We start from the raw sequence: 24,531 nt of genomic DNA on the forward strand, positions 1-24,531 counted from the left end.
AAGGCACAACAAAATCATAATCCATACAGGAGCACATACTGGCAGACATTTGGGGCAGCAAAACGTTATTTCAGTCAAACATCCTAAAATTAATTTGACAGCAGTCCAAACTGCTAGGATGGCCCACAATATATATATTTTTTATATTTTTAGCTACCTGGCTTCAGGTTCTATAAACTTACTTTAAGTGGTTGGTAGGGGTGATTGTGAAAGTTTTCTAAAACTGAGCTGCTGAACTGGAGAGGTTACTACTGTTTATACATTGACTCCACATTTTTTTATAATGGAATTTTCTCAAAACACAATTTAAAAAACTCTTAACACTATTAATATCTGCTAAGCTTCTTCAACTTCTTGTTAAGCTTTTCATGCAAACACGGATCAAAACTTTCATTACTTTTTATGAGGGTTAGTGGCTATAGTATGAGGTAAATTTTATTTGAGCATTCTTATTACAAGACTTTCATTGTTAAATATTAAGAAAAGCAGTGTTTTCTATACATTTCATACCATAAGCCAAACAGCATGCGATCATGGCGAAGTGGAGTAAAGCACACACAGATTAAGATACTGTACTTGTGGGGACTACCTTACAACAAACATTCTGTTTTTATCTATTTTACTGCATACTACTAATATTTTCAACACTTGAAGATTTAAAAGACGATACCACTTTCTTCATAAAAATACACTGTGGAGATGTCCCCATGTGGCCTACTTATCAGGAGATACTATCTGGGGATCATCAAATTATGTCCCCACATTTGTAGCCATACAGTATGTGCCCTAACACACAGCAGAAAAGTGGGTGAAATACACTCATGCCAGCAGGCAGTCAAACAGCAGCCCTAACACCACCCCCGAGCCAAAGATCCTATCTCTCTTCCTCACCAGGCATGATGACATCAGGGAAGCCCAGTTTGCGGGTAATCGCCACACCTCTGTTGAAGATCATGGGGTTCTCTCTTCTTATCTGCTCCATCTCCCCTCGCAGTAACTGTAGGGAGATGATAAGGCCTGGGGAGGGTGAAAGAAGGTTTTAGCACAAGTCAAACCTGAGACATCTACAGGCCTCAATGATTCTTAATTGTTGGCAATTGTGGCTTACCACTACCTTCACCTAAAACATACAAAATTAAGCAACTTCTGGCTCTCTGTCTGTTAATTTATCTATGAGCTCATGCTTTTCACAATATTGTGCAGACCAGAGTGAAAGCACAATGCAATTCTTGAGACAGGTGCATTTTCATATGCCCAGATTATTCAAAATTGTGTCCCAGAACATACTGTAGCATTTTACGAAAATGGCAAACAATATGACAAAAAAATGTTCTTATAGTTTATAGTCATTTGATATTTGAGTAGTCAAGATTTTATCATTTTTCATGTGGGTGTAAATTTGAACCAGAATACTTAGCATTAGGTATCAGCAGTAAATGCCTTATATTCACTAATCATAAATTACTGTCCCTAGTCCATGAAGATTCATTGGATAAGTCACACTTAAGAAAATTACAGACCAATCCTGCAGGTCTCGGGTAAAAAAAAATCAGGTAAAATATTTATTTTTTCATGAAACTGCTAATTTCAACTGCTAATGTCCTTGTTGATTAAAGAGATGGTGTTTAAGAATAAAAATGTTACTATGATCTAAATAATTTTATGCTGTGTAATTTTTTTTCTTACATGTGCTGTGTCAATTGTTTGAGCAAACTACAAAATTCCCTTAGTGATCATAACTTGTACTAACCAAGCAGCTGGAAACTTAGAGAACAGCTATAAAAAACAAATACGTCAGCTGAATGACCACATACAGTGTGCAAATGCTGCCCACAGTTTATTTAAGCTTTATTATAATTGTTTGCTCTGTGTCATATCATCAGCTGCTTCCATTTGTATTACTTGATAAAGAATGCACAGATGAAATTAGGTTTCTGACTGTGATCATCAAACAGCAACAAAATGGAAGTCTTGACAGCTTAAGCACTCCCCACTGCATTTTTTCCTCTTTCCTGTAGTTCTGATAGCTGACTGCAGAAAGAACACTGACTCTTTTTAGATACCTACAGAGAGGAGCTTTGCTTCATTGCGGTGTTTCTCACAGGGGAGAGCACATTCACAGAGGCATTGGATTTCTATTGAGTTCCGCTACCAGCAGAGGAGAAGGAAGTGTGTCTCCTGGCAGTTATTAAATGAGACAGCAAAGCTTTATGTTGTGTTCATTTGTGCAGTCTGCATAGCATCTTCCTAACTACAAAAAGCACTGCAAGAAAATGCAGTTATTTGCATTCAAACTGCATTTCAGTGCCTTTGATCCTACTGAAAACTGGAGGCTGGAGAATGACTCTTACTATTGCATTATATTGCTGATATTTCTTTGTCAGTTTCTTTGTAGGGCCATATGCATAAAATATTTACAACCTATATCTGTACTTTTGCAGATATTATGGGACTCCCGTACTCTAGTCAAGATTTTTGAACACGTGTTCTTTTATTTTAAAAACTGATTTATTTTAATGTTTTAATATACATAATATACATAAAAACATCAAAACTGGATATTGCATATAAAACCTGAACATATCCAACATTATACTGTACATGACTGAAGACAAGTTCATGTTTATTTGCTGTTTAAAGCAGTATCTGTAATAATGAGGTACTAGCTGGAACAAATCTGAATGTGGAAGAGGTAGTCTAAGGACAGATTTAAAAACACTGTAAAAATATGCAACACAATGAAGATGTCTGTGCTATACAAACCTTTCTGCATGATAATTTAAGAGTCCTTTTTTGGAATAACAGGAGTTTGATTTCCTTTTTTTCATAAAACTCTAGTTATTTTGACTATTTTTTGGCAGAAACTGACAAATAGATAATACGAAAGGAATGAAAAAAACTGGAACTGCTATGTAAAAATATCTCTTCAGCATTGCAATTGTTTTTTACCTATTTATTTTTCTTGGTAATATGATATAGTGTCCGTGGGTAACCCATTGAAAGCCTGGGACATTATCTGCAGACTAGGATACTACAAGACTTAGAATCGCAAACGTAAAACAAGTCATAGATTCTATAGTGCGAACAACACCAAGGTATGGGAAAAGTCTTTAACAACCAAATCTCTATCCTTAGAATTATTTAACATTATTAGAGTTTTGTTATACCTATTCAGTTTTACCTGAGGAAACTTATTTGTTACAACTGTTATCTTCTGTATAATGCAGTGCACACCATCTAAATCCCCTGCTTCTAGTCAGCAGTAGAATCTCTGATCTCAGCCCATTTAGCCCTGTGGCCTTCTGAAGTGCTTTACTGTAGCCCTGGGATCACATACATTTTTAAAGTCAATTAGATGGATATCCATCTGTGTGTTTAACTGATGTGACTTCAATTGTGCGTCAGTTTAATGCCCTCAGCAGTGAAGACGCATGACAGATCAGCTGGGATGGGATCCGAATGGAATATTTATGTCTCCTCTCTTTATATTTGAACATAAAGCTCAAAGAAGTGCAGGTGGGCAGACCTGTCCTTTGTAATCAAGGCAGGCCTCTCAAAATAAAATGTTGCAGCAACTAAATCTTACATCTATTTTGGATATGGAGATAAGCACAAAATAATATCTTGATCTGTGACAAAATTATCTGAAAATAGCTTTGATATTTGTAGTAAGCATCTTACACTTGGGTGAAGCTGACTGCAAAAAGTGTATGTTTGCATCCCGTGTTTTTACAGAATACATAAAGCAGTTTAACACATGAAAGAGTTAGAGGACATTGTATGCCCCTTTTATTCGAATGGGTTATCACTAATAATGCACTGCTCATTAAGTATGTAAGAAATTATAACAATAGTAACAAGACAAGAGGAAACTAGGGACAAATACTGTAGGTCGTTTTGCTTTTTTTTTTCTCATTGTCAGTAGTTAATGCTATTAACTCCTGTCTGTTAATTATATTTGCACGTATTTCCCGCCTTCCTATGACATGTCAATTTACAGAAGACAGTTGGATCAGCCTTGAAAATAATAGTTATGCAGAACACGGCTGTAGAATTAATTGGGTCTGCATACACCTGTCAAATGGAATTACTCAATGACCAGAGCAAGTTTGATAATACTGTCTCTGAGTTCTAGAATAACAGTCACTCTAACAACCAAACAAAATAGATGGGCTGAATGATCTTCTTTCAATAGTAACCATTCTTATTGACATGTTTTCCTCTTCATTACTCAAATGTTCCATATCTCATGTAAACGAGTCAACAATTTTTGTGTTATCACTACCTATCAACAATTGATTTTAAAAAGGTCATCTTGTTTTATGTTTTTGCAAATATCCCTGATTCTATTTTCATACTTTCACTACTGCTATTAGAGTAGTGTTATTTATCAAGCATCATGTACAGTATATCACACCTTCAATTCAGTCCACTCAGACAATGAGTCCAATCTGCTGTTGTCCTCTCCAAAACACACACGCTTACTAATCAGACATTTCAAATATATTATTGGCAATAAGTGCTGGAAAGAAATTCAATGATTATTAATAATTAAGTTTGTCCCTAGTATGAAAATAGCTTGATATTTTGTTAACTGGCAAAATATTTTTATATTGATTTTAAATACAATATACAGTATATACTGTAGGAGATGTTTGTTCTTAAACAGCTCATGTCATACACATAAAGTTTCTCCTAACTTAACGCAACGCAATGAAAGTTACCGTAATTGGTGCTGGGTGCTGTGTACTTGGTGCTTGACTTTCTGATGATGTTTTCATGGATCTGGTACCATTCATTTTCATTATTACAGCTGAAATGAGAAGAAATATAATTTAGTAGTGAACAATACTCTAGTTAGTATTAGGCTGCATAGTAATAGGAAAAGATATTCACAATAAAGTTGTTTTCTTCCTCTCCTGATTAATATCTCTATTGCATTACACCTAAGACCCAGTATGTCAATAGAAAGGAAATCAAGATTCTTTGATTCTGATTATTTGAAAGGCCAGGTAGCACACAAACAGAAAATACATCTGAGGCTGTACTGCTACAGTATACCAAATTGTGTAATTCTAGCATGCTCGGAACAAGGAAAAACAGATCAAGTATTCAATTACATACCATGTCCTGTTACATTAATTTATCCTTACTCAAAAGACAACCTATGCCTGAGGGTCTCAGAATAAGTCCAAAATATTTTTTTAGAATACTGCACTGCTCATTTATAGTTTTCTAGGATTTTAGAGGTGGGCCTGCAGTTCATGACCACAAATTGTGTTGGGTGAATTAATTATGCATCGTGATTCCTAAGTACATGTAGTTTCTTACAAAGGCTAATCATTACATTCTGTTCATCTTTGCCCTTTGCATTCAAGCAGTTTCCAAGCAACGTATTCCTCCTTATGTAAAGTAATGACAGCATCTGCAACACATACTAGTTTTATATAAGCAGGAAAATAAACAGCAGTATTTATATTATAGTATGCTCTGGATAAATCAAACATGACAAATACATTTCTGTCGTATTCCTGGTAAAAAAACAACACACACACACAGTACAAAACTGCTTCCATTAACAACAAACACATCACAAGCATTTGCAGCTAAGGTAGACACATTACTAAATGACAGTCGAAAGAAAACAAGGTCGGTCCTCTTAGCAGTGCTGAGAAGGGAAATTTTCATTTTCAAGAAGTTAAATGGTCTTTGTGAGGTTTATTAAACATATTGGCTTTGCTTACACAAGTTCACATACTGTAGCTAGGATGTACAAAATGTAGCTTGTGATTCATAAAGATTTAAATATGACAATAATTGCTTACTAGTACTGTATTTTGCTTAAATGTGATGACAATGCAAATTGACAAATTTTGATTTTCTCAAGAACAAAGTATTAGATAGATAGATAATACTTTATTAATCCCGTAGGGAAATTGATTAAGTTTGATTAATCCCGTAGGGAAATTGATTAAGTTCTTCTCACAATGCAATATACTGTACAAAACAATGGTACAGTACAGTATATAGTAATATCTCCACAATTTTATAATAGATTAGGGTGAGACATATAAATCAGTGGCCAAATAAAAAAAATGAAACCTCCAAAATCAACAAACATAAATAATGATAATAATAATGAATGAAAAGATTAAGAAGCCAATTAGGCACCTAAAGCTAGCTGCTGGTCCTGTAGTCCAGAACCACAGACGGTTGGACAACGGACAATTTTAAACTTTCTTCTAAACTGAAAGACTGGTATTACTGTATACATGCAGCTTTAATATTAAGCCTTTTGCACACTGTTGTTTATTGTTGCTTAATTATTATGAGGGAACACATCAATACAAGTGTCCAAGATGTTGCAGGTTCAGATTATATAAGAAAGTTTGGCAGGACATAAGAATTGACTCAATCCAGAGTGTTTCTTAGTGTTTACAGATGATACAGTCAGAACTGTGCATCTTTTTCTTCACAAAATGACAAAAAAAGCTTTCTTCCTATATATGTTCAAATATACAGTACAGTATGTAATTGGAACATACCTATCAGGAAAACAGTAATTTATCTTTTCACTTTCTTGTTTTGCCAAATTGTCCAATGGTTTAGATATTCCGTGAATACCCATGTAAGAAAAACAAACCCATACTTAGAATAAAAATGGGAAAAGGAAGAAAAGTATTTTCCTAAGGGTAGATCCTTGGAGCTTTGAAATTCTAAAATTTCCAGCAATTATCAAAACCAACAGGCAAAAAACATGTACAAGGCATAAAAGATAATTGGCTTCCTTAAGGAAATGATGTTGTTTTAGACTGGCATTAACAGCTAAGGAATGACAGTGGCCTGGCTGTTAATGAATTACTTTAAGCACCTATTGCTACAAAACATCACAGCATGGGCTTCTAATTGTATAATTGTGAAATCTTGGGAATGCGTATTGTGATGAGGTTTTTCAAAGTGTTTCAGGGCTCCCTACTGTCTTATCAAAGCCATTTTCTCACGGCATTGTACACGAAGGCCATGAAACGAATGCTTGTTTGGAAGTGTGACTCATCGATCTGAAATGCAAACAAATAGTTTTTAATTTTATTCAGAGTCCCTGCCTTCAACTGTCTTGTAGTCATACATATAGAGACCATCAAGTCTTGATTAAGCTCATTCTTCTCACTTTCTCATTTTTAACCATGATATCCAAGAAGGCAACATACAAACAGTTGTATGAAGGGGTCTGGTAGGATCCTAGGAATCCATTAGTGCAGCTGTTCATCTGCACAACTAAATGGCTGTGGAGTGTTACCTTTTAATAGTACTCCTAGAAACGTTACAAACATTCTTTTCTAAGAGAGCATTTAGAGAACCTTTTGCAGCACTCTTATTCAAGGTCTAATGTTTAATCACTGCCATCCAGAAAAGCCTCTTGAATGGCACACCATTTTTACTTCATACTGCAAATGAGTTGGTCATTTTTACTAACCTACTAGAAATAATTTGGAGGAGGAATATAATTGCCTCCTGTCTGAATATACAGTAGGTATTTTTGTACAACTAACTAATGTTTTTTTTGTTTCATTTTCTAAATGCCATAATTCAGGAATTTAAAAAAATGAAGTAACTGAGAAGTTGAGTAACAAAAGCATTCCTAATACATATCTTCCAAGTACAACTGTTTAGCTACACTTTTTTCTAATTTAGGACATGCTAATATTTATCTCTTTTCTTACTTACTTTTCATTCCAGATCACTGGTATAACAGCATGCTTTCGGTTATTTTCTTTAAAAAATTAAGTAGGATTATCACATTGTAGTTTGGCCTTTGAGATCTCACAAGCTAAGCAAGGCTGGGAATGGTTAATAGTGGGATGGGAGGTCTCTAAGAAAAGAAAACAGGCTGCTGTTATCAGTGGTGTTGGTGGACCAGTAGTTTTCTGGAGGAGGTGCCTTCCTTTGCTGGTGAGCAGGAGTGTCCAGGCTAAATTGCACCTTGAGTTTGCACCATCTGGCCAAGAGCCTGAGTGTAATTCCCCCCTTAATTCAATTGGGGAAGTAATTTCTCATTTATCCATGTGAGCTGCTCTGTACTGAGGTTTGCAGGGTGCATAATTGCATAAAGGTTATGACACCCTGCTGGGTTACAGTATACTCTTCAGTAGTGGTTAAGTGAAACCCTCCTACGGTATATGTAAAGACCTTTGCGTTCCATGTATCCATTTTCTAAGTGCTTTAATTCAATTCAGGGTCGTGAGAGAGCCAGAGCCTATCCTGACAATCAATGGGAGTAAGGTGGGATACACCCTGGGTGGAATGGCATTTCACTGCAAGGCACAATTAGACACAAACGCACCAGCTTTCCCAGAAGCCAATTAACCTACCACTATGTCTTTTGGATGAAATCAGAGCACCCAGAGGAACACCGGGAGAACATACAAACTCATGTACAGTAGATAGTACCCCAGGTCCACAATTAAAACCAGAGCCCCAGTACTGTGAGGCTGTAATGCTAACCACTATTACCACTGTTCTTATGAAAATGCACAGATATTATTTAACAACTTGCCAAGGTAGTTTATAATAACTTGAGTTTTGTGGAGCCAAATGGTTTAACCATTTCCAATTTTCAATTTTTCAGCACTGCTATGCTATCTACAAAATTATCACCTCTTACATATTCACTTTAACCTCACCATTCTTAAAATGCAGGTGCTACAACAAACACCAAGATTCTAAAAGAATTCTGAATCAAATTTATTCCTGACTGTTACAAAAAAGTACTGCAGCATCTACAGTACATGCTGGAAGAGCAAGTTAGTCTTGAATAAGATTATCACTGCTATGTGAATAAGTGAAAACTATAGGCAGCCTCATTAATATTACTTCATGAACCTCCAAACTGTGTCAGATTAGCAGCTGACAACTTATTTCACTGGTGATGCATCATAACTTAAAATGGTTTGTGTGAGCTTACGGTGTTACAAAGTGAAAGATTTACAGAGGTTATGTAATTTAATTAGTAATGTATCAAATAATACATGCAGAAATTTGTTCAATGGAGAGGTCAAAGATGTTTTCTGGTGTTGTGATGCTTTTTTGATTAAGACTGTTGCTTTAAATTTATTTCTGTTACAATAAGTATGTAATTAAGTGCAGCCTTACAGACCCCCTTTATTTCACTTGTGAAGCTAGGAGTCTCGGTGCTTCTGACTGCATGATAGAGCACAATATTGTGTTTACTGAATCCAATTTTAACAACACAGGAACACTAATTCAAGGTATGTGCACTCACAGCTGCAGTCAAAGATGAGAAACAATGCTGAAAATATCAGGTATTCCAGAGGATCCTTTAGTACAAGGATGTAACAAACACCCTTGTTTATAATCCGGAATTACTAAGGAGTAATTTATGTTTTTTTTAGACTGTTTCCACGGTCACTGTTATTTAAAATAATTATTTTTGGCAGGCACCTGTTTCTATTTTTTGTCTTGGTATGAATGATATGATAATTCTACTTCAAGAGTTTTTTTTTTCTATGACTACAAGACCTATGTCCCTTGCCGAAAATACACAAGCAAAAAATGGAGGTCAATTGGTGGATGAGACTGTATATAAGGCAGTGTATACAGTATAAAACCACCTTTTTTAAAATGTGTAACATCTGAGTCATGTTCCCTAAGGTGTTGTAGCAGTTTAATAGCAATCAAAAAGATATACTTCCACTAGGTGTCCTCCTTCTTTAGCCGATATGACAAAGGTCACAGGCATTGTCTACTCTGTGCGCTAAAAGGCGAAATGTTGTGTGATCACTGCCATTGCGTTGCTAGGAGGATGGTTTCTCCAGCTGTTTGTCTCAAAGAACTAGGAACAGGGCCCTCTTTCTCAGTGTCATCTGCAGTATGCACAATAAACAATGGATTAGCAACAGTTCAATTCAACAAGAGGCAAACTAGTTTGGACTGCTTTACAGTATCTAACATTTTCACTCAAAAAGTGCCAGTACACAATGGCCAAAAAATGCCAGGTTCTGTATACTTACAGTACTATACTACATAGCAAAAGCCCAGAGCATCATTGACAATCTTCAAACTGCAAACCCTTAAGGTTATCAAATGTTTCGTTAGACAGTACTTAACAATTCTTTATTTTAATAGAAATAGGTAGAGGTAAATTACATGTTGAAAAGGAAAAAAGCAAAACAGCTGAAATGTTGCTTTTTTCATCTTTCATTTTACCTTTAGCATAGACTTGACCTGGCTATTGCACTTCCAAGTTAAAAAGCCACTATTATAAAGTAACTAAAAACTACCTAACAGCACTTCATAATTGGGTAACTGCAGTATAAAGGCAAAAATCACATTTATAAAGTGTGTAAAATTATATAACCATCAAGTTTTCACACTACATTATACAAAGATGAGTCATGTGGGTGGTTTAAATTTTGTCACTTAGTAATTTAACCGCATGCTGCACTATAACATAAGTTTGTTTTCTGAATAAATTATGCAAATTCAAAATAAAACTCTGGTTTCCTACATTAAAATTAATAATATTTCAGTGCAGCAGTCAATGGTAAAACAAAGGAATTCTGGTTGCTGCTGCTTTTGAGCTCTGCTACCAAATTCAGCCTAAGAAACTGCATTGCCTCAACAGTGATTCTTGGTCTACTGTGGGTTGGATTTCCTTTCTAGCTGACTTCACTAACATGGATATATTATTACAGCCCTTTCCTCCAAACCTCAAAACACCTTCTGAGTATTAGTTACACCTTACTGGAATCTGAGAACCTCTTGCAACCACAGTCTAGCAAATTCAGTCTCCTGGGAGAAATTTCAGAACTAGAGAAAACCTAGGAAAAGGAAGCAGGTTATTGTACTGTACAACCATTCACACAGAGGAAGTGCTCATACACTTAAGATCTCTTTAAAGGATTTGCACATCACAGGGCTCTGGAAATCTGCAAAGAAGCAATAGCATTTTTTATATGTTATATTAGAAACTAGTTGTACTGTATGATACATCTAGGAAGGCCACTAAAACACAGATTTTTCTTATTGCGCATGACATACACTAAACATGACATTCTGTATATTCTAGAAATGGCTACGTTCAACTCCATCTGATCCTGGTTCATTCTCCATACAGCAGAAAAACATTTCTCCGCATAATTCTATTTTCTGTTATTAAAAATCATATTTTTGTATTTTGCGGAGACAGCCTTGGCCCAGGATACGCATAACAAATTACAAGTTATAACAATTATCAGTGCACACAAAAATGAAGTATTATCTGGTTTTGAAGAATGAGGAGATAGCACACAGCTTAAAGATAGCAAGATCTCAAATAGCAGTGTTCAGAACTAATCTGGAAGAGTCAAATAACAAGAAATATTAAACACAAAACTATTAAAGAATTTGATTTAAAGCTTATGGATACAATCTGAAGTCAATTATCAAATGGCTGGATTAAGGCGAACTTAAGGCAATTCATTTGAGGTTAGTTAATTTCAGTCATAGTAAAGGTTAAGATTTATTTTGGGACATAAAATAATGCTTTACCACATAGAAGGTAAAGGTAATTGCAGTATACTTTTAGATTTCAATCGATAGGGATCTGAAACACTGATTTTGAAATTACAAGGTTCTTGAGATGGGCTGGCAGAATAAATGGTTTCCTGCTGATAAATGAACATGGAAAAGTGGTAGACAAAGACATCAAAACATTTTAATGGCTTCATTTTCAGATTAAAAGCATAACTTCTGCATCTATTCTCACTTGCATGAAGGACAACCCATCTACTAATGACAGAAATGTTTGAATTTAAAAGTCATCAGCCATATCATAATAATTCAATACTAATGGTTTAGTTTATGTGAATTGACTGTCTATTAACCTGTTGTGCATGGATCTCACATCAACGAAATTTATAAGTTATACCTCAAGGAGAAACCGAAGAAGTTTTTGTATTTAAAACTGTGAGTATTTGCAAAAGCTGTAGTAAATTATTTTAATTCAGCCTGCAGATTCACCTGGGTTGTATTTGCTATTTGCTTTACCTTGTAAATGAAGACATATTTGTTAGAGTAAATCAAAGAATACGGTTGACAATATGTTTAACAAAGAAATATATTTTCACTTTTTAATTAACTAAGTCAAGTTGTTCCATGTAGCCCTTTATAGCAATATGAAACATTTTAATAATTGATATTCCATATATTAAAGCTTTTGTATTTAACATACAGTATTTAAGTATTTTTTATTTAAGATATTTAAGCTTTTGTTATAATATTATAACAAGTTGTACATTGATAACAACAATAATATAAATATATATATTATTTTGTTCCCTGAAGGTATTTTATACATTTATAAATTACACATTCACAGAACAGGTCGATATTTCAGCAGAAACAAAACAGAAGGTAATACTGTATGACATGAGCAGACTTACACATTTGCAGTAACAAATATCTTAATGTATTCATCCTTCTGCTGCAGTCAATTAAAATATTCAATCAAATGTAACAGGTCTTTTAATATAGCTAAAATGAAACGATACAGTACAACACAGTCATGAAAAGCAAATGCGTAATGATGCAGAAATGCATCATCTGCACAAAATGTATAACAGGATACCAAATCCTTAAAAACCTTACAAACATGGGGGGTTGGGGAGGCCGTTGTGAGGGCCAGTCCTCACACAGATTAAAAGGCTTAGCTGAGTTGCCTCCATCTGGTGCCAGAGACACTCACGTGTAAACTTTGAGGACAAAGTCTTTTTCCTCCTTGAGCTCGGAGATGGACTGCAGCACGTCAGTCATGCTCAGCACCGCACAGCCGTAGGGGCGCCGATACTGCACGTGGGGAGGTCCTTTCTTGGAGTCATTGAGTAGCATCCGCCCTGCAACCACAGACACAGAGGATGACTTTCTTCCCCCAGGGGCCCTGGGCTTAGTGCTTCCGCACAGATGCAGTCTAAAGACAGTGCGATTTCCCAATGCTAGTTAAGAATTCTGGAATTACGAGACAAACGTGGAGTAAATCTTACTAATTTCATTAGTACTGCATTATATTGAATAATTTAATGCTTTTAACCTCTAGATTAAAAAGCATTTAGCTCTACTTATTTTTTAAGATTAAAGTCTGACAAATAAGTCCGCTGAATTATTTGGGTTTTTAAATAATTATATCTTTCAGCGGGCTGATTGAATCTACAAGCTTTATCTTCAGCTTTATTTTCATCAAAAATTGATGATAGTATAAACTATTCATATTCATCCGTAAGTCCTTTACTAACCCTGGAAATTGGGCCCATGCCTTACAAATATTGATTAGAGCTACCATTGTATAGTTAATGCATTCAAATTATCAGCTACTTAATCATTTACATTGTATAATTACTTATATATCTGGTATATTTCCGACCATAATATTCGGGTGCTTTTTAGTATACCACCAATAAATGTACATATGTTTACAACTGTATTCATTTTCTGCATCAATTTACGTGCAAAATGTACTGTATATGTAGTTTTCTTTTCTATAAGACAAAAATCTTCAGGGTGGTTTGTGTTTGGATTGTGATTCAAGAGTTACTGTAGATCTTTAAGATTTATGTCACATTGCAGTGACTATCTAATGCAAGCAGCTCATAAGGTTAAAACAGTCTGATTTACAATACGTACATGAAGCAGCAAGAAGAACCTAATTTAATTATGTCTCTGTTGAACAGGCTTTATTTTATCAGATAACAACAAACCCATACAAACTCCACAGGAGACTATATGAAATCCCCATGGTAGCCATCTAAAAACAAACACTCTAACAAACCTGGATGATCCAAAGAAAGCTAGAACAGATGGTCACCATAAAAGACATACTCCTGTTTATTCTGCTGGATTTAACACCATTGTCTCATTTTGTTCCAGTAATAATATTGCACTATATTGGAATTTATTTTATCCAGACCATACCAATATATTTGATATACTTATATTAAGGATATTATATTAAGTAAATCCGTGTAACAGTTTCTGGATTTAGGAATCCAAAGAAGCCCACTTCTGAGTGCTGTATCTCTGCATGTTTTTCATTTAGGCAAATTAGAATTCTCTCTAATGAGCTATTAGAATTAACACTGACAGTCTTAGTTTTACATCTGAAATTAAACTTGCACAAGGGTCCCCCACAGAGAGAAGAATATTAGTTTCTTTTCCAGCTTTGCAATCACTTGAGCAATAAAGAACAGCACCATCTCACTGCTTTCTGCAATACAGCTGTGTTCTGACAGGGTTCTGATTACACTATCGTTTCATATAGCAACTAATCGATTATGAAAAGCACTCAATCAGCCAACCGCAAGCCAGTGGCTTCAGTAAGTTGTAAAATATCAAATATAATTCAAAGAAGCCTATTACTCTCCATAACATTAAGGGAACATCATGATTCCCTTCATCAGAGAAAAAAGTGAACACGTTCATTGAAAATTTAATAAAAAATAATGTCAGGTTTCAACTGTGTAAGATACTTATCAATATTTTCACAGTGCAATCCACCTTGGAGAACAAAGTACACTTATCGCTTGAGGGAGGACTACAAATTGCAGTGTAATCCAAGTGAAATTAAACTCTGTCAGTTGTGGAGGATGATAAGTCCATTAAACTGTAAGTGCCTACTCTCCTGAAAGTTTCAATAATTCAGGTACCCATTTCACAACGTCAGAAGATATCCATGAAAGGGATCCTTTCACAGGTAAAGACTGACAAAAAAAAACATTTGCTCCTGTCAATGAATAGACCATAATATTTCACCTTACCTATTCTGATTACATGAGAAACTATATACAGATCCCTTTTCATGTCCTTGTTGCTTAGGTCCTATGAATCAAACATAAAAACAATTTGTTAGTTATTATTCTCCAGGCAGTGCATCATTATGATCTCTTTTTGCTTCATGTTTTCTAAGTTGTTTACCTCTTTGGGTGGAGCGCTGGAAATGTGGCTTCATTTACTAAATACAAAGGTTTGGAATTGCCTTTATTGAACTTATCTAGTGATAGAGCTGAAGCCTCTTTTTTGTATTTTGCAAGGGTACTGGCTTAGAGATAACAACTTGAACAAAACAAAAAGAGGAAAACATAGCAGACTGAAACATATCCACATTGGGTTGCACTGCATTCTACATCATGCACACACAGTCATTCAGAAATAAAATATTTAAACCATGGACATGAACAATTTGCAAGAACAAGATGAAGTCCCCATTTCTGAGAATTATCTTTTAATCCAGCTGGGCTTTGTTCACTTGCTCCTACCGAAAGTGAAATTAATACCACAATTACAGTATGTTTCACTATTATTTAGCACCCACCCTTATCAAAGGTAATTTATAGTCTTAATACAGTTTAACATTAAGTGTAAGTACAAAGGAAACAATACTGCAATCAAGTGCAATGAAATTAATAACATGACAATTATAGTATTATAAATGAAGCACAAAAATGCAGGAAGCGTAAAACAAATTAAAAAAAAAAACATGAGCTACTGCTACTAATAAAAAAGAATAGGACTAGAAATTATTCTTGAAATTCCGACAGAGAAAAACCAGTTACCGTGAAGAGGGCACACAGACGGTCCACCTTCTCTGGATTTTTCGGTCCTCCATTCTTGTTCAGTCTCACCATAAACTTTTCACTGTGAAAATACAGTTAAACATTTCAACATTTACTGCTGTTGCTGCTTTATAATATATAGGTATATTATATAGATAAAATAACCATGTTTAACCATAACCAGAACTACAATGAAAAACGTTTGCATATTTAAACAGTTTATTTACAATATGGAAACATTTGGTTTACTGAACTAAGCCTTACCAATTGGACATCCATGTCAAAATAATAGAAGCAGCTTTAACTTTTTGTTTGGTCAAAATTACAGTACTTTTGTAAAAAAATGACAATACAAACTATTCTCTGGACTAAATGTATATTGCTATCCAATCCACAAATGTTGATTTGATTTATTGTTTTTTAAAATGTGCAAAGAAATTAAAATTGTCATGTACAACACGTCTTTCTTAGACTATTACAAACTATAGTCTGAATGACTGCAATAGATTGGATATATGTTTTTGAAAAGCAAAACCCCCAGTTTCAAGACTTACAGTAAGGCTGAATGTATCTTTAACTTTTTTTTCTCCATAATGCAGGAGACATAATCACCGAGTAGTGATATACATGAAGAGCAATGCCATGAAAATGAGTAAAATGAGGGTATGAAAGCATTTTGCACTCTTAAAGATGGCAGCCTTTGAATGGGATTTGGATGTGAAAATCAATTAAGACTTTTCCGAGCCTCGCTGAAGGAGAAGCAGTGTGCATGATACAGTAAGAGATGAGGGTTTAGGTGCTAGATATGGTGCCCGTAGCATGAAGTAGCTGTCATCACAAAATGACGATGTGTGGTGGATCAAGCTGTGTCTCTGCCAGCAGTGGGCACACTGCCTGCTTTCTTCACTGTGCGTGCTCGAGACAATTGAGGCCCCAGTAGGGAGAGTACATGCTGGTCCAGTAATTAGAAGTCAGACAGAAGTTCTGCTTTAATGAAAAAAAAAGCTGGATTCTATTTGGCTTAACAAGATCTAATTAGGAGGACACAAAAGGGAGACGGCTGTAACAGAGGAGGAGAAGTGGGCGCCAGTTCCTCCCACACAGCAGCCAAAGACAGTCTGGATGTATTAAGGTAAGCACTGGCAGAAAGCCCATCCAAGGCAGCATTAATCAGTTTTTAAATGTGCTGGAAAGTGCTGTTCATACATTACTAGTATGAAGGGAAACATTATTCAAGAAAACACATGAAACAAACTCATTGTGGGAGGCAATATTCCTGTCGCCGATTCTGTTATGCATAAGTATGGTTTTGCACAACTAAACCTGGCTTTTGCTGATGTAATTATGTATCACACAGCAGCATAAACATTTTCATAACAGGGCTATATCTTGTATAAATGATGGCCTGGCTGACAAAACACAAGTTGATTTCAAAGATGTATCTGGAATTTGTCAAGATTCAGCTTTCCAAAATGTATCTTAACAACTGGTTGTGTTATTCAAACTTCAGCCTGTTACTGCCAACTGTGCCACTTCCTTTATAATCCAAAAAATATTTTTCCAGTTGATTTGATAAAGACTAATTTTTAAATTCTACACAAATATATTCATTAGATGGAAGTTAAAAGCCTTCAGATTTTAAACATATATATATATCTTAACGGGAACTTCAAAGTCTTTTTGGAGCCAAGACCTAATTATGCCAAAAAAAAAATTTAAATAAGTCAAATACCATTATTCATGGTGATAGTCACAAAAATTCAATTATATTTACAAATCTTTTTTATAATGTGAAACAGCCTTCAATGTATTTCCTTTGCATTTAAATCAGAAACTATGCTAATGTTTTCACAGAGCAAAGAATAAATAAATTACTTTGCCAAAATCATTAGTAACTTATTATGAACATCTCATATACCAAATACTGTACTGTATATCAATTCTAAAGAGACATCAGCAGAACACTCTCTGGAACGCAACTCAAATGAGTCAAATGCATCTTTGAGCAGAGGTGATACAATGTGTTCTACTGACACTTGCGAGTTTTTAGTGTAGGTAACTAAATTCATGAGATTCTACATTGCTCATATGGACAGCCTTCAAAACTGAGGTTTACAGTATAATATTTTACATTTACTTCTTTTTAAGATCTGTGTACTATGAAACTGTTCTTATTTCTCATGATTTCAATATAATGAACACAATAATTAAAAAAGATAAAAAGTATGCATTCATAATACTCAATTTCTAAAAGCAATCTTAATATTTATATTTACTTCAAGAATGTCATTGTGCAGGTCCCCAGAATTCTAACTTCCTCAAACAGAGCCAAATCCTACCTTCTAGAGTGTAATTATGGGCAGCTTCAGCTATTGACAGGAATTATCATATCACTTAGAAAAAAAGGTCACAGTGTTTTTGTTAACAATCTGGCCCTCCTGCCTGAAACAATCTGTGGTGATGCTGGAGGGCTCGTTGATTTTCTGTCTCCCAAAGAGAGGTTAATATGTCCGGATGTGGGGCTCCCAGCATCAGCAGGGGAACCGGCTGAGTGTTATTGGTGGAAGGGTGACATGAGGATCCCTTAGTTTTTCAGTCCCACGCTGAACACTCGGGCCCTAACAGCTTCGAGCTGAAAATCTGCCACTCACGACTCAATTCTTTAATTACTAAAATCCTACTTTCCCAATGTTAAATTGTGCCCAAATGAGTTTTATTAATCACAGACAGACTTGGAATTTTGACCATTTTCTATATTACTTTCTTAAAGCACTTGTTCCAACATTTGTTTCTAGCCTCTGCTATCGCTCTTTTAAAGTGATAATGTATCCCATGATCTTTAAAAGCTGAAAACACGAGTTTTGTGCAAATCAGCAACCCTGCTCTTCTCCAACTCCTTGAAAAATGACTAGCCTGCAAACCCAGGAGATGTTCCTAATTCCATTATTCATGAAAAGAATATTAAAGTGCTTTATTTAATAAAAAACAAAGAATCATCTACAGTATTTGGGAAGTCCTTCTGGCATGAATGTTAATTTTCAGCAGAAAAAGTACAAAAATTTACTATCCAAAATACATTATACTCCAAATCCATTTGTCAAGACTTATATCAAGTTACCAAAGAGGATTTGTGTCTTTTATACACTGAGTTTATATGTACAAATGAAATAAAGGGGTTTTGGAACCAGTAGAGAAAGAACATTTTTGTGGTGTAAATGATATTAAAAATAATTTCAGCATCACAAGACCTTTTCATTATTCTATTGTAACACACTATATACAGTATATTTATAATATTGGCCATATACAATTTCTTGTATTAGGAATTTATCTTTTAGCATGCCCCAACTTGCTCTCCATGAGACACACAGATTCAGACAGGGAGAGAAGTTTGGGGTCAGAGTGCTGGGTCAGCCATTTATACGGCACCCCTGGAGCAGTTGGGGTTAAGGGCCTTGCTCAGGGGCCCAATGGAGTAGGATTCCTCAGCCGGCCACGGGATACGAACTGGCAACCTTCCAGCCACAGGAGAAGATCCTTAGCCACAAAGCCACCGCACTGCCCCCACATCAACATGGAGTTTTTATGTTCTCCCTGTATTTGCATGGGCGTTTCCTCCCACAGTCTGAAGACATACTGGTAGGTAAATGGCCTTCTTGGAAAACTGGCGCCGGTGTAATTGTGTGCATGTCCGTGTCTGTGTGTGCCCTGCCCATTGCTTGCCAGGATATACTCTAGGCCACTGTAACCCTGAACTCGATAAAGCAGTTAGAAAATGTATGGATTATAACCTAATGACTGTAACTTTTAATAAGAGAATTAAACCTCTTGCCTTGTGGGTATTATTGCTATTAATTCAATGTGACTTCAGCAGGGATATTGCTTGCAAAGACTAAGTGTTCCGAATTGTCTTGGGGTAACTAATGTAATAAAACTTACCAAATCACAGATAGAAACTTGACAAATGGGGTGGTGGTCTTATGTTTCCAGAAAAAGGTATAAAACAAAAATACATCCGTCTAAATTATAAAACGAAAAGCATTTCAGAAACAATGTCATACAGTATATGCACAGTCTTCATCCTTGAGCTGACAAACTCAGATATTGAAATACTGACATTTGGTCTTTGTTTTATAAAAAAAAATGTGTTTCTTCTACAAACAGCAAAAAAATCCCACTGCAAATCTGGAAAAACATGACTCACACAACTAATTTAAGACCACCTCCACATTACTCAGTTGTTCTCTAATGCTAATTAGGTCCTTCATTCCTTCCAGAGGAAGCGAAGTGCTGAATACTCCGTGTGTTGGATTGAATTAGGCTGCATGGCTATCATTGACACTATGGGCACCAGCACTGCTGTGAGTTCAATCAGGGCCTCAGTAGGAGCATTGCTTGTGAAGAGATTGTACAGAGGTCCTTGTGTCATGTTTCAGTGTCTGTGGTTGTCCTTGCTTTTGTATGCAAGAGAGAACGCGTCATTTATCCTCGTCTGGCAAATAGAAAGTCTACCTAATGCTTTTTTCAGATTCAGACTGTTTGGCATTGATGTCTAGGAATACTCATTGCAAATACATGTACTGTACATTAATGTGGATTGCTTGCCCTACATGAAGGATATTTGTGTATAGGGAGAACCCCAAAACCTTGCAATGGCCATTGCAACTGGTCCCTTCCAAAACAATGTTTTTCCAAAACATTAACATTTTCATATCACTCAACGGACAGGCTATTATTTGTATAGTATTTTGCACTGCGGTGTTTTAAAGTAATTTAATTTGAATACTGTAACTCAACTTCTTGTTTTACTATAATATCATCATATACAAGTAACATGCATCACAACAATAGCTGACTACTGAAAAACACATCACAGTTTAATACTTAATCTAAATTTAAATATAATTCCAACAAATATGAACAAAATACAATATATTTTTATATAAAAATATTTTTTATATAAATAAAATATATGCATTTAAAGAAAACTAGGAAATTAACACATAAAAAGATTTTGTACATTTAAACTGACTTTATACTTTGTACATTTGTACATTTAAACTGACTTCGGTGTGGGCTCACCCTACAGGGGGCAGTACTGAAACTAACGGTGGCGGGGAAAAAGAACGAAAAAGATGTTTTCACTGAAGCAGTACAAAGGAAAACTTTGCCGTGATGCCCACTATTACAGACACATGGTGCTGAAGAACAGCTCCCAGCAGCTGTTCCGCCCCACCTGCTCTGCTAGGAATTCAGCTAGAGCCTCATGCTTTATAAAGCTGCTGCATTGGTCAGGAGCCAGACAGTGTGCCAGTAAGACTACTGAACTGTGTGTTGCTGCAGGGCTTCACATTGCTATAGCAACACAAATTATCTGCTGACAAAAATAATACAAATCAAACCAATTTATTGTACCTTTCGCAACCTACTACAGGCCATGGTTAGAGTAAGATTAATGTGGGAGACGTGGTCATTAATGCCAGCTCATATTCAAAGGGCACCACAGGAGCTACACACTTTGCTTGAGGTAGAAAATCCCCTGGGTGAGGAAATAGAGATGTTTGCTTTAAGTTGCCCAGTAATGCTCGGCTCTAGTATCATGCTGCTTCCAGGGGATGGAAGTGTGGGATGAGAATGAGGAGGCAGATTCCAAGAATACCAAGGTACTGTTGTAGAAGGAAGATAGGACAGTGATACATGATAATAGTGCAATGCTAATGCACATTTCAGAGAGAGCTTTGCTCACTGCAGAAGTCGTAAAAGGCAGAATTATTCACATGAAAAGGACAATTGCAAATTCGTGGTTGAAAGATTAGAATTGCAATCTCCCTTTTGTTTCACTTCTCACTCGGTTACTATAATTACCTCTTTGGTATAACTACACTGTATGCCTTCATATAAAGCTGTTTTCCAAGATACACTGAGGATCACAAAAATTTACCACTTACAACTGCATCAGATTCACAAAGCTATTAGGAACATGACCAAAAACTAAACAGGTGTATTAACATTTTAAAGAGGTCTGGCCTTTGTGTAGTAGAAGCATTAATTATCTAAGGATTCGTTCTTAGATTCACTTATTTTAGTCAATAATATTAGAGCAACAATACATTGAAGCTACACATCCCACAGTTTTATGTGGATTTATAAGTTTTCTTAGTTTTAACAAATGATTTAGTACTGTGAAACATAATGAAAGGAGCTATTAATAATGTTATCTTAGTTTTTCTCAAGAACACAGACATTAAACATTAAACCAGGCACTGAGAAAACATTTTAAAACATTTTTTTTCATCTGAAGAAACGAGCAGAAGGGGAGACCTGATTTGTTTTGGAAATGCAGATACTGTATGAAGACTAATTAACAAAATTCAAGCATTCCTAACAAAGCTACGTTGAAGTCCCATACACTTTCTTCTCAACATTATACTTTAAGTAGTTATTTTGTACAATTTTGTACATTTTAGAACAGACTTTGGTTGGCCTCATTATCACTAATAAAGCACAAAAGGACACTGTCTAAAACAAATAACAGAAATGATCACCATGGTTATAGGTACTTTCACATTATAGACATTTCACATTAGGTAAAGGTCAAATGGATTTTAACTTGACACCATATTTTTTTCATTCCCAGAGATGAACATAGCATGACTCAATCAAAGCCCATTTCAGTAACTGTTGCCTGCTGAGATAACATTTTTTTCTTACCACAAGGTATTTCCATAGCAACCAACATTTCAGCCCAGAGCTGAAAATGAAGTAAGTTATTACTACTTCAACAATTCTGAAGATATCCTGTCTTGAGTCAATCAGTGTGAATCTATTTGTTGAATCTAATTTCTTCTCTGCAAACAGAAAAATTATTTTTATTTTACAATTTTTTACAAACTATTTGACCCTTTCTCTGGTGGCATTTCCACCCACTGTTGAGATGGGACAGTAAAACAGATAATAAAAAAGCTCATAGTACTGTGATCTTAGATATCGTATCAGCTAACATGGTCCATACTCATTTCAATGCTTACTGTAAATTACAATAAATCAAGATCATCAAACCATCCCAGAGAACAATTCCGTTCTCAAACTTGGAACACCAGCTTCTGGTACAGCTGTGTGAAGAATGTGCTGTTTCCAAAGAAGAGACATTACAAGAATTTCTCAGGTTTAAAGGGCCTAAAGCTACCCACAGAGAGAAGAAATCCTCTCATAGGTAACACAGTAGGCTTAAAACAGCATACATAAACAAAGCAACGCAACCTCTAATCCCTGCTGCGGAGCTGGCATTTTGTCAAAAATTGTACGACTTTTTTTTGGACTGCCTCTAAAAATTCCTGCTATTGACAAGGGATACATTTCTTCAGGCAGATAACATTTCTATATTCCCCACTCCATCTTTCAACCCTGAACTTCAGTAAACAAACTGTCATTCAGATGTTCAAACCATAAAGATATACAAGCGTCTCAAAATGTTCATATATATATTTGTCTATCAGTCATGACACCAGTAAATATCAGCTACAGTACTATTTTATCACTCCTTTCTGTTGAAGTTTTTTCGATAGTCCCTACCACGTTTTCTCTCAAAGATAGAGCAGATTTGACCAAATAAAACCAAAAACCTTTTTCTTCTAGAAGAATTGTAGTTCCAAATCATACAGACCTATCATATCATATGCCAGCAGCCATATCACCCTGGAACTCACAGCTGGCAACCCACTGAAGCTAAGCAGGTGTGAGCCTGGTCAGTACCTGTATGGGAGACCTCCTGGGAAAAACTAAGGTTGCTGATGGAAGAGGTGTTAGTGGGGCCAGCAGGGGGCGCTCACCCTGCGGTCCATGTGGGTCCTAATGCCCCAGTATAGTGACGGGGACACTATACTGTAAACAGGTGCCGTCCTTCGGATGAGACGTAAAACCGAGGTCCTGATTCTCTGTGGTCATTAAAAATCCCAGGGTGTCTCTCGAAAAGAGTAGGGGTGTAACCCTGGCGTCCTGGCCAAATTTCCCATTGGCCCTTACCAATCATGGCCTCCTAATAATCCCCCTCTATGAATTGGCTTCATTACTCTGCTCTCCTCCCCACTGATAGCTGATGTGCGGTGAGCGTTCTGGTGCACTATGGCTGCCGTCACATCATCCAGGTGGATGCTGCACATTGGTGCTGGTGGAGGGTGGAGTCCCCATTACCTGTAAAGCGGTTTGAGTGGAGTGTCCAGAAAAAGCACTATATAAGTGTAAGCAATTATTATTATTATTATTATCATCATCACTAGTAGTCTGTTTCAAGGGCTTATGATTTTCAGTATTAACCGGTAAAGAGAGATAATTCTCGCTAAATAATAAGGTATGAAAACAGGTTATACAATAAACACCCGAGAAACACCAGAATAAGCTATTCAATTTACACTCCAATGTGGTTTTGAAAGTATATTTTCATGTATTGATGCAATCTGAAAACATTAACCTAGCACCCTATTAATATTGTAATGTTTACGTCATCTGACCAAAAGCAATATACACACTGAGGATTTGAAATCTCAGAAGAAGAAAAATCACTAGACATACAAACCCTATAGAACAGACCCATAATTACAGATTTAATTGTGGACAGCAGCAAAGTAAAGAAGACACTAGTGCACATGTATCATTGAGCTACCATAAACATTGTGCTTCAAATCTGCCATAGTACTAGAGTTAATGAGTACCTACGCTTATAAATGCATGAAAACCTTAAAGATGGAATATGGGAAGCGTTTTCATTACATTGTATAGGTGAATTGGAGTTTTTTTTTCATTTGTTTCATTCAAAACCGGTAACTGTATTATAGTAATTTTGTTTGAAAGTAAATGTATTGAAATAATTACTTGAAAGGAATGTGTGATGTCAAGAAGAGATGCAGCATACCAGTATAACAAAATATTAAACTGG

The 24,531-nt window shown here is 35.8% G+C and overlaps 1 protein-coding gene across 1 annotated transcript in view; it reads right to left on the reverse strand.

The window, feature by feature from the left end:
- The window catches only part of dock3 (dedicator of cytokinesis 3), a 247,429-nt gene that overhangs the window by 53,093 nt on the left and 169,805 nt on the right, over positions 1–24,531 (reverse strand). The window contains exons 10-14 of the mRNA XM_088915677.1: positions 15,600–15,681; positions 14,805–14,865; positions 12,743–12,890; positions 4,725–4,813; positions 892–1,017 (exon numbers count right to left, since the gene is read on the reverse strand). Coding sequence (XP_088771803.1) covers positions 892–1,017; positions 4,725–4,813; positions 12,743–12,890; positions 14,805–14,865; positions 15,600–15,681 — 506 coding nt within the window. The remainder of the gene's footprint in view (positions 1–891; positions 1,018–4,724; positions 4,814–12,742; positions 12,891–14,804; positions 14,866–15,599; positions 15,682–24,531) is intronic.

This window comes from Atractosteus spatula, chromosome 5 (genome assembly GCF_055471065.1).
Source record: "Atractosteus spatula isolate fAtrSpa1 chromosome 5, fAtrSpa1.hap1, whole genome shotgun sequence".
Lineage (NCBI taxonomy): Eukaryota > Metazoa > Chordata > Actinopteri > Semionotiformes > Lepisosteidae > Atractosteus > Atractosteus spatula.